This window comes from Carya illinoinensis, chromosome 16 (genome assembly GCF_018687715.1).
Source record: "Carya illinoinensis cultivar Pawnee chromosome 16, C.illinoinensisPawnee_v1, whole genome shotgun sequence".
NCBI classification, from domain to species: Eukaryota; Viridiplantae; Streptophyta; class Magnoliopsida; order Fagales; family Juglandaceae; genus Carya; species Carya illinoinensis.
The window spans coordinates 24,995,759-25,011,633 of record NC_056767.1 but is presented as its reverse complement, the minus strand read 5'-3'; the positions used below and the strand labels follow the sequence as shown (position 1 = coordinate 25,011,633).

The following is a 15,875-nucleotide window of genomic DNA, read 5'->3' as shown; positions in this document are numbered from 1 at the left end:
AGATGAAAATTTCATGTTATATGAATTAACAATTAGCATATAATTTAGTATATTATATTTATATAATATAATATAAAAATTATATATAATATAAAAAATTAATATATATATATATATTAACATGTCTTGTTCGGTTTAAACCAATATTCTAGATATCAAAACTGGAACTAGACCGGTTTCTAACCGATTTTGATTATTAGAAACCGGAACTAGACTAGACCAGTTCCTAACCGGACCGTACACACCGGTTTGGTCGATTTCACCAATACTAGGAACCTTTTTTGTGTATGTATCTTCCAGTTAACATATGCGTTCTTTCAAATCCAAAGCTCCATTATCAGTCGACAAAAATGAATCTTGAGGACAAAAGTCAAAACAGTGTAGCACATGCATGCGCTCAATGACTTTTCACAAACAAAGGACTTTGATTACCCAGGTGTTTCCAACTTCCTCAAAAATTCAAGAGCTCGATAGAACTTAATTGGTTAAAATGTCTAAAATGCCCACCATCACCAACTCTAAGAAACAAGATGTGGCCTGCAATTTCCATATAACTTAATGAATGTTATAGGCACTAACAATCTCTAAAATTGAAAGAACTTTAAACAGAGGCGTATTTTTTTTAATAGAATTAAGGGTATTAGATGAAAGAGAGGTGATGTTATAGCCCTGCTGTATCTTAGGTAGTTGTCATCCCAAGCATCAATCTCTTGAAGTTAACAGGAGTAAGCCTTTTTTTTTATTAGAATATTTACGTAAAAGAATCTTTGCTAGACCACTCAACAAAGAGCAATTCACCAGTCCCAACTTACCAGAAAAGTGTTGAGTATTGATCTGTTGTACATTAATACATCTTTAGTTGCTGAGGAACCAATAGAAACAGTAGTGCTTGGTGGCAAGGAACTGTCAACTGGCGTTTCCTCCTAACATATGAATATGAAAGACAGTAATGCTTAGTGGCTGGAAATATTGGCGAATAGATGTCCATTTCAGGATCAAAAGTGTTTATGGTAAGTTTAGGCAAAGACAGCAGTACTTGCACATTCATTTTTCAGATGGCACTTTGAAGCTGCAACAATTTGCAACGGTCTTTTGAACCATCTGCAAGCATCGCAGATCAAAAGAAATATTCATCAGAGATAGAGAGGTACCCATATAAAAGGAAAGAGTTAATCTTGAATGTACAAGTGCTCAAGAAGAGATGAGGTGCTGCTGCAACTGTTGTTGGTATTAAATGAGCAGCTCCATTGCCTTCTCTACAAACATTGGATACTTCATAGAAATCGTCTGAAGCAGGTATTTGATCTTTGCTAGAATAAGGCCGTTTGTAGGCCTCTAAGTGCTGCACTGGCCACCACATCATCCACATCTGCAACAGCCTCTTTTCCTTTCTGCTCATGGCCAGCTTTAAGTGAATCCTGAACACACATCAAAACACAGTTTATCCTTCAGGAGGTGTTTGCCATTTCAAACATTTTTCCTTTGCATTTAAACATCTATTTGACTTCAATGTTCTGTAACTGTGAACATATACTAAACAACTATCAATTATGATCCGCACAGGAGTACAATCAGTGGCTTTATACAAACTACGATTCCGGCATCGCCATATTCCCAATGCAATAGTTAAGAAAAAATTAAGACAAACTCAACATCTTTATACTTCATCATATCCCACAGTATCAAACCAAAATTAGAATGATTTTGCGTCCAAGCAGCATCCATGTCAAATGTTTTATGCCAAACATGCAATTTTTAAAAGCATACGCAATGAATAAAGGGTCAAGTATGCACTTCCGCAGTTCCAGAAAATCAATGGAAAAGGAATATATGGTGAAGCTTTCCATTTCACAATATGCACATCATTATTCTTCAATATCAAATTGGCAAAATACAAGGAAAAGAAAGACATAAACAAAATACTCTCAACCTTTTGTGCAGGATTTCCACGGTTCTCGTATAATCATCTATTTCAAAAGCAGCCCTGGAAATGGAACCCAGGGTAGGCATGTCTGGAGCCCATATATTTCCACTTGTAGCGCAACTTCTTCTGTCATTCTGCAAGTATAAAAAGCATCATCCAAAAGATATATACCCATATCAGAAACCAAAATAATAGCTAATTCCAATCCCACAAACAGACCAACAACTAGCCAAAACTTGAGAAACAAAACATAATCATAAACTCAGATAAACAACTTAAAGTTGTGCAGGTGTGGGATCTGTGAGAACTAATTTGTGCAAGTAAAACATATTTTCAGAAGGTAAAATAGAAATTGCTAGAATTTCAAAATATATCATGAATACAGACTCCAAGAAGTTACAAGCGCCTCGTATTCTTTTCTTCTTAGGGGAAGAAAATCTTTTATTGATAAAAAAAAGCTCTATAAAAGAGATTGAATAGAAAATGGAATTTCCTCTATGTCAATGATGACATCAGAGATAGATAATACATTTTGTCCTAGAGGATGAGCAACAACATTTGCTTCTCTCCTTACATGTTTAACAGCCCAGCTATCATACTAACAAAGCATTTTTTTAACATCACAAATGAGGATGCCTTTACTATCCAAAGTTGTTTTTGTGCTTTCAATAGCCTTGACAACAAGAAGAGCATCCCCTTCTAGTATGATCCTCTTGAAACCCAGCTCAATCCCCAGAATAGTTGCATGAAGGGCAGCATATGTTTCTGCAAAAAATGGATCTGGAAAAAAGGGATCTGTTCAACGTCATAGTGGCCAGTACATGTCCTTCCCAGTCCCTCGCAGCAGCTCCCACGCAAATTTTACTAGTGTTCTTGTCAACTGCAACATCCCAATTGATCTTGATGATAGCCTTTGGAGGAGCAACCCATACACATCTATGCACTGGGGTAAGGGTCTGTTGAATTGGAAAAGCCAGATTAATAGCTTTGAGGTCCTGTATTCTTTGAGATATCTGTTTAAGCAGTCTATTAGGAGTAAGAAATCTTTTTTGGAAGATGAAATTGTTCCTCCTCTTCCAAAGACTCCATGTCACCACTGCAAACTCTATTAATTCTTCACTGTCCAAGCTATGTAGCATAAAAGTCACAGTGTCCTTGAAAGTCTGGTTGATAATTTTGCCCTTTTGCAGCTTCCTTGAGCACTAAGACCCATCTCAACTCACTACTATTCATAATCTTCAAAAATTGGAATTGTAATAGTTAATCTTTTTATTTTGGTAAGTTTAACCGAATTGGTCTTCAGTAGACATGAAGTTTAAGAGATTTTTTCTTTAGCTGACAAAAAACTGTCTTTTATTTTGCCACATTTTCTTCTAAGAAATTATGCTGTTAAAAAAATATATGTTTCAGGTGAGATAATTCAATGGAATGATTAACTATGATCACTAATAAACAACTTTTAGAGAAACCAAAATTAATTTCTTCTGAATAAGCTAAATCATCAATTTGTACGAGGGAAGACCTTCTAATCAAGCTTCGACACATCAGCATAAATATATAATAAGAAAATTAATATTTGGCCTGCTTGTTAATGACAACCACAGATACTGATAACATCAGGAAACAGCCATGATGTCTTTTCCTCAATGTTTTCCCATGTAAATACTCTGTACCCTCCAAAAAACAATGCCAAAGGTACTGCTGAAAGTACTGATATACATATAGATATTTCCCTATACTTATCTTCTTCATTTTCTTCTCAAAGTTTTTTTTTTTCTTTTGTTTTTCTTGATCAGAGAGATTCAGAGCAAAAGAAATACAAAATAAATGGCTAATGCATTTCATGAAGAATGTGATTATCTATTCAAGACAGTTCTTACTGAAGACTCGGGGTTTGGAAAATCAAATCTTATCTGAAGGTTTGCAAATGATGAATTCCGGTAAGATTCCAAACCCACTATTGGGGAATTTGCTTACCAGACTATAATCTTTCTTTATTTGTGTTTTTTTATTTCTTTTATCATCTACCTTTCGTTTAGAGTAATCAAACCTCTTCTATTAATCAAACTTCTTCGATTGGTTCCAAATATATAGATTATGAAAGACAAATTAATAAATCCCGAAACAGATATAGGAATTATAAAAGAGTTAAGCTGTGGGATTTTCTCTTTTTTAATATTGCAAAAACTCAGCTAAAGTTGCTTGAAAGGGTGGGTCCAGTTTAAACTCAGCCAGAGGACTTTCTCCATTGATATTTTCCCCTACGTTGTAATCATATTTAAGAAGAGAAAGATAATATTAATCATGATTTGGTAAATTCACGGAAACATTTGCAGTACAAAAGAATCTGAATGTGGAGGAAGCATTCTTGCATAAGATCATGAACGAGAATATTTCATCTTGGCAACAAAAAATGTAAAACTTAAATCAACAAAAAATTTTAGTATTTTTGATGGAATGGCAATCACCTTGGTCGGCTGTAAAATGGACCGTTCTGTTAAATAGTTGTAGAACATAAAGGGAATGCTGTCCTTTGCTTATCCTTGTACTAGCAACTGATGCAGATTGTATTCTATCTGTCTCAATTCAGTTACAAAATCAAAATGGAAGAACTCCACAAAAAGAAAATTTTTCAAAACACTGATTACAACAATTTCAATGGATTTCTACAAACAAATATACAACCTTGAGGATAGCTGCACTGTGATGAATAAAAAAGGGAATTGAGAAAAAAGAATCACAATCTCAAATTGGATTGAATGTAGAGAAGTCAACACATCACTTTCTCAGACTTGTCCAAGGCAATCTAGAACTTCACCCCATATTTTTACAGTCCAATGACAGAGAGTATGATGGTATAGTTTGCTCTTCTAGCCTGCTTCTTCTGCAATTGATGGCAGAGCCTTCTGATGGCCACTGCCTGTGGATGTGCTTGGCCTGGGAACTTGAGAACTAGTTATTGGCTTCTACAACGGCTTCAAAGCATCCATGATCTCAGCAAACTTGGGTCTCAATTTTGGGACTCTAGAATGTGAAATTGGATCTTTTGTTAGGAATGCATAAATGAATTTTGAGGTACTCGATAAACTGTCACAACAACGTTAAACACAAAAATAGAATTCCGATCCAAAACTACTAATTCATAAGAGAATTTAACCTTTTATGATCTTTTTCAATGGCATTATCATTATCTGCTTGGGCAACAGTTTATACTCAGTTTTTTCAAAGAGAGCACAAAGATCATTCCTTGTCCATTCTCGGTAGGAATGAATTGGACAAGGAAGACAGTTCTTTTGGAGAAAAGAAGATAAGAAGATAAGCCTTAACTATCATATTCTTAATCAGTAAAACAGAGGATTTTTTTTTTTTTTTTTTCTATACCGATTTCTGTATTTATATGGAAAAAAAAAATACGAGAAAGGAACAAGATATACCAACATATATATGGACTTTAAATACTAAACATAACAGTAATATTATGATTCGATCTATTCCAACTTATAGGCTTATTGCTAATTGGCATAAAGACGAGGGCTTGGAACATGCAATTTTTCCTTAGCAGTTGACATACTGCTGATCTTGACAAAATCAGAGGAACAATATCTAGTTATGTAGCTGTTTTGGAGCCCAATCATTTGTCAAGTTAAGCAATTTTCCAATTTGAAAATAAAAAATTGCAAGTTCAAAGACCTTCTCTCTTTGCTTGAAGATTTAAAAATCTTAACAAGGACTTGTTATATGGTTATGCAAACCCAACGAGAACAAAAAAAACCACAAGAAGAATAGTTAGACATTCAGCATACAATAGGAGTGACGGGATCTCTCCAATGCCACATTCAACATTCATAGGAAATTTGGATCAGAGCCGGAACAAACTTACCTTTGGATTTATTCCTCCGTTTCTGTGTCATAAATGTATTTGTCATTAATTTCAACATAAGGAATGTCAGCTATCTTGCGCCACTCTTCTTTCCGATCTTTCTTGCAGCGTTTCTCCAGCAGAGGGCATCCTCGGATATAAAGTGTCTGTAGTGAGGGAGGCAGGCCATTCTTTGGTAAGGACATCAACTTTTCGCAATTATTGATACCAAGCTCTAGGAGTGAGGGAGGCAGGCCATCCTCTGGAAAACACGTGAGCTTCTCGCAGTCATAGATCGACAAATATTTAAGAGAGGTGAGTTTTCTTAAGCCCTCGGAAGACAGGCATTGCAGATTCGAGAATTCTGAGATGCGGAGGATTGTTAGAGAGGTAGGCAACGTCATCTCTGGAAAGAGCACCAGATTCTGACATCCACCAATGTGAAGATGATTTAGGTAAGTGAATTTGTCCAGCCCCCAATCGAACAAGGCTTGAGTGATTTTAATATCAGGGATCACAAGTGTTGTTAGGTTTGTGGGAAAACCTTCTTTGGGAAATGATAAAATGCTCGGAGAATGGGAGATGGTGATTTCTGTAAGAAACGAGTTATGATGAAAACTCTTAGCTACTGACTCCAGCTTCGGACAATAGGTAATAAGGAGGTTTTGAAGCGTGGCAGGTAATTCTCCGCTTGATGTTAAGGATTCAAGAGATGGACAATTCCTAACGACCAATTCCTCAAGAAGAGATGTGATGCCACTACTGCAACTACCGTTGTTGTTTGTATCATTATCATCATCCCCCACCAAATTCCTCATACTCTTGCAGTCACTTATAACTAGCGACTTTAAAGTTGGAGGCAGATGGCTTCTTGCAAAATGCGTAAGCGAATCACAATTGCGGATAGTAATATCCTGAAGACACGTGTTGTTGTACATCAATGCCTTGGGTAATGATTCCAAGGCTATGCAATTCCAAATATGAATAGACTGAAGACACGTGTTGTTGTACATCAATGCCTTGGGTAATGATTCCAAGGCCATGCAATAGAAGATACGAATAGATTCGATTCTGAGTTGGAGACGCTCTTGATCAACTTCTTCCGCCACCAAAGAGACTAGTTTGGGACAATTATGAATGTAGAGAACACGGATAAATGGGAGACTAGTTTGGGACCACAAATTCGTCAACTCCTCACAGTGCCAAATCTCTAACTCTTCCAACTCTGCCAGCCCTTCCATATAAGAAATTGGTGAAAGTGATCTGTCGAATTTTATTGATTTGAATGTAACCTTGCTTCCACACACCACCCCTTCCATATGATCAAGCCCTTTGGATTCCTTAATGTTAAATTTGCATTTATCTGGAAAGCATGAAATTGAGACCACCAACTGCGCACAATTATGTATCCGAACAACGTTTAGTAAAGGAAGGTTGTTTGGTAAATTCCCTAATAGCTTCGGACACTTATAAAGGTCAAGCTTACGCAGATTTGAGAATTCTTCACAAGGACTCCAATTCTCCCACTCCTCCATGTCTCTGAAATGCAAAGTCTCTAAATTACAGCCACAAAATTCAGAACCAACACTCTTCACGTTACGCATGCCCTTGATCCAAAGATTTTTGAGTGATGGCAAATATTTCCCCAATGGAGGTAATGATGTGCACTTGTAACAATTTTTTAATCTCAAGGACACCATTTGAGGAAATGAAGGAGATGTTAACCAATTAGGAAATTTTGTACCACCATAGTTAGTTATATGGAGCTCCTTCAAAGCGTCATGAGGCTGTAGCCCATTTAGTACCTCCAGGTCACTTGTCGTGTCTCTTGACTCATCAATGTCCCCCGACTCATCAATGTCCCCACTCCATTTCAACCCACTCCATTTCAACCACAACTCACTAACTTTCATCTTTTTAATTAATTCAGCATCCTTTGCATCCTTCGGTTCAATCACATTCTCTAATCTTGAAATGCAGAGTTTCCCTCGAAGATGCTTCAAAGGTCCAAGCTCCTTTATTCCAGAGCAGCTGTCTTTTTCCAAAACGAGATTAGACAGTGTTTGAAGACAAGTAAGTTTACCTATTTGCATAGGCATTCCTTCCAAACTTTCTGCACCTTCAATGTTGAGGTGGCGCAGGTTGACCAAGTTTCGAAACATTGAAGGTAATTTCTCTAGACGAGTACAATCTTCCAACAACAATGTTTGTAAGTTGTAGAGACTAGTTATTGATTCTGGCAGGAATCTAATTCGAGTTTTGGAAAGATCAAGGTACCGCAGATGCTTCAAATCACCAATAGAATCCGGTAGCTCCGTTATGCAGTATCCGTTGAAAGATAACACCCTTAAACAACGTAACATTGGAACCAATTGAAAAGGAACATGATGAGCCAAATAGCAATCACCTGGATCTGGTAGCATGAGAGGTAAGAATGTACGCAAACTTTTGCATTTAGAAAAAACCTCAAACTTTTTAGTTACATCATATTCGCTTCCCAAATAAGATGAGTGGCGTGCCTTTATAGGAATATTCTCATGCTTATTACCTCCAACCCTATCTTCCATTCTAAAGCAAGTATCGCCTGCAACTGACTGAGCCAAATCATTGATGAGGTCATGCATCACAAATTGTGATTCATTAATATTGCGTGACTTTTGGAAAAATGACCTTGACAACAGATCGCGAAAATAGTCTTTACCCAAATCTTCCATTTCCTCTTCATCTTGTCGTGGTTGAATCAAACCTTCTGCCATCCATAACAGAACCACATCCTTCTCCTCAAATTCGTAGTCCTTTGGTAGTATTGAGCAGTATGCAAAACACCTCTTTAAATGTGAAGGGAGATTGTCATAGCTTACCATAAGAGAGGTAGGAATTTCACTTTCTTTCACTGGAATATCCCATATCTTATTTTTCAAAACTTTTTCCCACTTAGTGCGGTCTTCACCTTCACTGAGTAAGACTCCTGCAATAGTTTTAACTGCCAATGGCAAGCCTTTACACCTTCTAACGAGTTCCTCACCAATATCTTTAAGGTCCGGATGCGCACTGAAGTCTCTTGCACCCAATGCATGTTGGGTAAATATGGACAAACAATCTTCATCTGACAACAACTCCAACTGAAAAGGCTCAACGTCCTTGTTTCGCATTAGTGATGAGACTCTGTGGTTACGAGTTGTGACAATAATACTACTTCCAGGAGCCCCAACTTCGAAAGGGGCCCGTAGGCGAGTCCAATCATTGTAGTTCTCGTTCCAAACATCATCAAGAATTACTAGGAACTTTTTCCCACGTAGTTGCTCCTTCAATTTTTCTTGCAACCAATTTAGATCTTTGCCCTCACAGTTTTCCGAGATCAAAGACTGTAAAATTGTTTTGGTAACTGCAGCAACATCAAAATCTTCAGAAACACAAGCCCATTTTTGCGGATCGAAAAAGCTCTGCACTTTTTTATCATTGTAAACAAGCTGGGCGAGGGTTGTCTTTCCGATACCCCCCATACCAACTATAGGAATCACATTGGGTACTTTATTCGAAGCATCACTATGTTTTTCACTGACCAATAATTGAAGTACAGCCTCTTTGACTTCCTCCCTACCGTATATGTAATCTTTGGTCACCACAGAAGTTGAGGGAGGTATCTTTCTTTTGCTTGGCCTCGGACTAGAATTTTCCTTCAAATGAAGTTGATCTTTTTGTGTCACGAGATCATTAAATCTAGTATTTATTTCCTCTATCTTTGACCCCAGCCTAAACTTGATCTTAACAGCACTTGGAGTAAAACTAGTACAACAAGCAGGGACGAGATTTCGTACCTTACTAGCGCTAGCCTGACGTTCACCGGCCATCAACTTGCGTTGCAAAGCTTTTGTGGCGAACTCATCCAGTATATCTTCCACGTCATAGGCCAAGTCTCTGAGATCATCAAGCCAAGCTTTCACCGTCTTTTGAGTCTGTTGCTTCTCCTCTGCATCATCAAGCACGTCTCGAATTCTTGTCAACGTTTTGCCCCACTTGTCCAGCTGCTTGCGAAGTCCCTTTAGGCTAGCAAATTTCAGCAACTCGGGAGACGCCAGTCGGTCAAACAACACATCAAGGAATGCAGAAAGAAGGAGCTCTGCCATTGTTTTCGTCAGAGAAAGGAATGGAATTAAGGAGGAAGTATGCAAATTAAAAACACTACTGTTTTAGGCCCTTTTTGTTTTCGTGAGAGAGAAAAGAAGGAAGCAAGACAATAGCAAGAATCCCCCCTTTTTTTTTTTAAGGAACGTGGGAGGGACCTAACTTATTGGAAGTATGAATAATTGTACTAGCTTTGCTCTGTATAATTGTATAACATGCTGGCTTCTTTCTCATGTTTATATATGCTTTTTCTCTTTTTGTGATGATTCTTTTCTTTTATTTGGTTGAGTCACATGGTGAATGGCCCACCACATGAATAATTGTACCAGCTTTCCAGTACTCTGGTTTTTCTTTTGATTCATTTAATTCAATCACATGGTATGGACTGCTCCACCACATGACTTGTGTTCAAGTCTCCTTTTTTCAAGTCTTTTTCTAGTACCCTGTTTTTTCTTTGATTTCTCTTATTCAATCACATCTGTGGAATCCATGGAGAAGTCCCACGCAGAGATGAAGAATTGAAAAAAACAGAGGAAGGAAAATATGAATTTTATTATTGCTGCGTGAACACTCGACTTCAGAATTAACTCACAGAAGAGTAACATCAACTATTTAAACATGAAAAAGGAATAATTTGTTACAGGAAAAATCACATGACAAATAACGTAAAACTCCTAAGAGATTGCATAATATCCGATTCTGTGCTGGTAGCTTTAAGTCCGAGATTTCCATGATTTGCTCTTGTTATCATCTTTGAATTTCAAATATTGCCGATGGATGATTTTTAGTTGAATCTGAGATATGCTCACCTCCTTCCTAGAAGATCCTTATCTTGTTTGAATTACCATTTTGGGTTGAATTTGTTGGTCCTTGAGACTCCTTATCCTTCAACATCTCTCCATCAACATTGCATGATTTGCAGGATTTCTCACCCTTATTTCTCCAATAGTTTTGTGACACCTTATCGCTCCATTGAATCCCACAAATCAAGCCAGTTTGCTGAGTTGTGCTAATGGATTTATTCCTCAGCACTCTCCCTTATGTGTAGGTCTGTATTTTAATTTTTTTTGGTCCTTATCGAGGTAAATAGTGTAGGCTCACATTCATCATGTGGTAGGCTCTGATACCATTAAAAAATTCATGGCCTAACTCTCTTAGAAACTTAGTTCAAAAAGAGACGTTTTCTAACAAGTTAGGCTCATGAATTTCTTTAGTTATAACCCTACGCCTTATCTTCCTCTTTGCCCATTGAGCTTCATAAAAACAGCATACACTACTATCGTCATTTTAAAGGCAAACAATTTAAGAATGTCAACTTCTTGCAAACAATTGATTGAGTGCATGACATTCAACAATTCATATTTGCTCCTCAAACTTTTTAATCAACCAGATGCAACACAATTCTTGGAGTGGCAACCCACCAAACATTAAACAGAATTAACAAAACTTCAAATGCCACGGAATAAATAAGAATTTGATAAAGTCAATATAAGAATCTAAACAATCATTATTATTGAAAAATAAAAAGAAAAACAAAATCAGTTCAGAACATCATGAAATTAAGATTCTGTGTTCTCTTTCTTAGTTGTGATTCTGAGTTTAGAGATTTTTGTGTTTTAGAGTTTAGTTGTGATTCTGTGTTTGAAGGGAAAAAAGCAGTTCTACATACATTTTTTTAAAATGTTTCATAGCTTATATGGATTTCCTTTTCCACCCAATCTAGCTGGGTTCTTGCTCTTTTCCCTTATCTAGATTGGTTTTTCTTGGCTAATCTTTTGGATTTTTATAAAGTTGGTGAAACTTGGTGGAAGAAAAAGGGGAGGATTTGATGATTATGAAGGAGCAGAGGATCTGATGCTCATTGAATGGTCCTTTGGACCTCAGGGGTGGGGAGGAGTACTAGCAACTAGCAATTAAATTAGCAACGCAAATACCCAATAAGAATGTAGATTTCTTTTTCTGTAAAAAGATAATAAATTGGCAGAAAATAAAAAAGAAGAGCATGAAAATTTGAAACCCCACGTCATTTATTGTTCATTCCAAATAGATTGATATTAATAAGTTTTAGATAGTTTGAGGGTTGAAAGATAGCTTGTGGGATATTGGGTTGATTTTGGCACTACCTTCAACCCTTTTATACGGGGTGCTGATTATGAGGATCCATGGTCCAATGTACCATGTTTTTGTTTGCCTATGGATGGTTTGGGGGATTCCATCCTCAAGCTATGAGGGTGCAGGGTTATATGAGATTAAGAGACTTGGAGCCCCCGAAGGTGGTGGTTCGTGGGGGCAATAGTGGGCTGTGATTTGGAGAGTTTGGAGAATGGAGATACAGCAGAAGCATCATTTTGAGGTGTGGGGTTCCACCATTTATGCTCTGCTCATGATTGTAATTTTCTTTCACCCTATTTGGTTACTGTGAAAATCCAACAAGGGATCTGGGATCAAATTTTCTTTTTAAAAAAAGAAAAAAGAAAAAGTGGGGTGAACCGGCTAATTAAGAGGCCATAACAGAGTTGAGTCAGAATATCCAAAGAACATGAAACATGCATTTTATTTTATGCTCGATGATAGGCTTAATGCTTCTGTTTTATATCATTTTATATCTTTTAAAATTTTTACTTAAAGCATTGAGCCAAGTACAACATACCATAATATTTATTATAGCAGTGTATGTTAGCTGTATTTTATGGTTAATTCATATTCTTTTTTTTTTTGGATATATATATATATATATATATATTTGTTTGCGAGAGGCGGAATCAGGAATTTTTCTAGGGGGCCAAATTTTCTAGTGAAAAATCATAAATATATATATTTATATATATAATTAGATCTCGATAATTGGCAATATATACATAGAAATAAAATTCTAACAATAAAACATTTTAATATATGTTTTAGATTTTTGACGATAATATTTCATGAAATAATATTCATCTATTATTATTTTTATAATGAAATATTTAGAATTTATTTACTTCATACAAACTATCAAGTGATCTTTTAGAATGTCATTTTTCATTCTAGTATATATGTAAGCTAGTTTATTAAGTTTCATGTAAACTCTAGATATTTTCACGTCGCATTAAGCATATCATACTATACTAGAGATCTTAAATAAGATTTTTCTTACTCAATGAAGTCTATAGGATAAAACCTCTCAACTATTTTCCATATAGATCACCAACTTTAAATGATTTTTCTTGTATTTTTACTTTGGATTCCAAATTAGAAGCCTAATATTGTATAACAAAAAACATTGGGATCCATATTAATAAGTTTATTATTTCTCATAAACCTATTTTTTATTTAATTTTGGCAAGATCACACACTTGAAAATAAATAATATATAGGAATTATATAAAATTTTGAGACTATAGGAAAAAAATTGAAGAGAGACATTTCTAAGTATATTAAAACTTTATAGAGTATATAGAGATTATAAATTTTTTTGGTGGGGCTATTTCCTATATTTAAAAAATTATGATTAAAAACTAAGGTAAATTTTGATTTTTCCAAAAATTTTGGGGGGCTTACATGCATGTAGTTCCGCCACTAGTTTTGCTGTTGATTTGCTTTTTATTATATTTATTTTTCTATTTTTTTTTTTTTTATGTTTATCACATATGAAATGTAGCTTTGGTTGTAGTGTTAGTGGTTCACCTTATATTTCATTGGGCATGGAGGAAAATACTAGTCCTTTAGTGCCTTCCCAACACCATCCCTTTCCCCAAAGGCAAAAAGAGCTAAGAAAGCTATCAACCAATCTATTGCATGAAATCATTTTACAAAGATTGAGCCTTTTGATCTCATTGAACCTTAAGTCCGATGCAAATATTACTTGAAACTTTATAGATGTCATTATAAAAATGACATTTCATAAATGTCACGCCACCTAAGATTTGTTTGGCAAGACTCACCCATTAAAGAGAAAAAAAATCTTGGAAATGATAAATTACCATCACAATCTAGAATTGGATGGATGGTAACTGATCTAGTCCTCAAGAGTTAAAAAAATATGATCCCATAAAATTAAGGGTTCAGAAAATATGATCCCATAAAATTAAGGGCGATGATTGTTTTTTTTTTTTTTCGTTATTTCCCGAGTGCATGCCATTTTTGTTTTCGGTTAGGGCCCGCCATTATCATTATCAATCCAATCGAGCTGCTCAATTAATGTTGGATCCTAATTCGTGGAAATTACTCTGATGGGTAGATGGCTCTGTTTTTATGGCATTAATTATTTAGCCAAAGTCTCCGATCATTTCATTCAAGTCTTTTTCCAGTACTATGCTTTTTCTTTGATTCATTTAATTTAATCACGTGGTAGGGACTACTTCATCACAGTTGGCCACATTAATTCAACTAAAAATAAAAATAAAAATAAAAGCAATCACAATAATAACCATTCATGGCCAATTTGAAAGAGTTCTCCAGAGACAAATTTTCAACCAATCACAATCCATGATTACAAACTATATATATATATATATTTTATATATTAAAAGCAATAAATAGACACATAACACAAGATTTTAGAAACAAAGTGAAAAGATTTTAGAATAACTCTTCAAAATAATAATAAAAACAACCATGTATGCTCAGTCGCCATATAGACTCGACTCACTACAGCCAATTTGGAGACCAAACCAGCCTTTGCATTAGTTAAATATGGCTTGGCTTGTAACTCAGTCTATGTCCTATAGCAACTCAGAATCTTCTTCTTCGATCTTTTTTATTTATTATTATTATTATTTTTTTATATAGGCTAAAGTTAGTAGAGAAAATAGTACAAGCAGGTATAACAGTATTAAAAGGTAGGGAGGGTTCTTTTCAACTAGTAAAGCTGAGAGTAGGGGGCTGTAAATAGACCAGTCTGTACGATTGCTTGCCTGATACTTGCTCGGCTAAACTCAATCTGAGTTCGACTTGTCAAAAAAAAAAAAAACTCAATTGTGAAAGAAAAAACCCACTCTATTAGTAAATGACACATATTCAATTAAACTCGCACAACTCGACTCAGCTAAGGCTCGTAAAGGCTCGCTCGTTTATGCCCGACTCGGCTCGTTAGCTCGATTCGATTAGAGCTCGTCCATAAATCATTGAATATATAAAATTTATCTCTATATATTAGTATTCTTAAACACATGCATATATATATATATGCTTCTATACATATTAAATTTAATAACATAAGCATAGTTACCTCTATAATTAAAGAAGTAATATGTAGCTCAATTACTTATGCTCAGTCATTTATACTTATATATTGAGTATAGTTCATAATTATATGTTAGTTAATTAAGTACTTAAGTGATTAATTATAGTATATATATTTTATAATGTGTAATAGTTAGTATACTTGGTAGCAACAATCTCGGAACCTAAAGTGCATGATCCATCTACTATTGAGTTGCTAGCTATCTTGAGGGGATTGCAAATGTGTGTTCCTTTGGGTATTCCTAAAATAGTGGTAGAATCCGATTGTTTAATGATTGTTAAAGAATTGCAATCTTCACAGGAATCATCATTGGCAAATGGCAATTTAATTTTGGAAGTTAAAAATCTGATGAGTTGTTTTGATGAAGTGGTTGTTGAGCATGTATACCGAGCGGGTAATGGAGTGGCTCATGTTTTAGCTAGGTATGCTTAGAATGTGTTAGATGTTCAGATCTGGTGGGGTTCCGCCCCAGATTTTGCTGGTTATGCCTTATGGTTTGATCATGCTATTATGTAATTCTGATTATGACATGAAATGAAGTTCTACTCTGTTTATAAAAAAAAAAAAAAAAAAAAAAAAAAAAAGAAGAAAGAAAGAAAGAAAGAAAGATATATATATATATATATATAATTATATATATATAAGAGTACAAACAAAACTTGAGTAATAACTCAACTTGGCTAGGCTTGGAAATATGTTACAAGCAGAACACTTTTAAACATGTTACATTTATTTGGAAATAA

General features: G+C 35.4%; 1 protein-coding gene and 1 long non-coding RNA gene across 3 annotated transcripts; both read right to left on the bottom strand.

Moving 5' to 3' along the window:
* Window positions 1-1,004: 1,004 nt before the first annotated feature.
* Window positions 1,005-4,386, bottom strand: LOC122299153. Of its 2 annotated transcripts, XR_006239610.1 has the most exons (3): window positions 2,499-4,382; window positions 1,931-2,058; window positions 1,005-1,418 (listed from the first exon to the last, which is right to left on the bottom strand). It is a non-coding gene; the product is annotated as an uncharacterized LOC122299153 (long non-coding RNA). The 2 variants fall into 2 exon arrangements; XR_006239609.1 differs by having other exon boundaries at window positions 1,931-4,386.
* An 84-nt stretch (window positions 4,387-4,470) lies between these two features.
* On the bottom strand, window positions 4,471-10,212 carry LOC122299152 (putative disease resistance RPP13-like protein 1). Its single transcript, XM_043109156.1, has 2 exons — window positions 5,805-10,212; window positions 4,471-4,948 (listed from the first exon to the last, which is right to left on the bottom strand). Exon 1 carries the CDS (start codon window positions 9,908-9,910, stop codon window positions 5,813-5,815), a length of 4,098 nt encoding a protein of 1,365 aa, XP_042965090.1. The 5' UTR covers window positions 9,911-10,212; the 3' UTR covers window positions 4,471-4,948; window positions 5,805-5,812.
* Window positions 10,213-15,875: the final 5,663 nt, after the last annotated feature.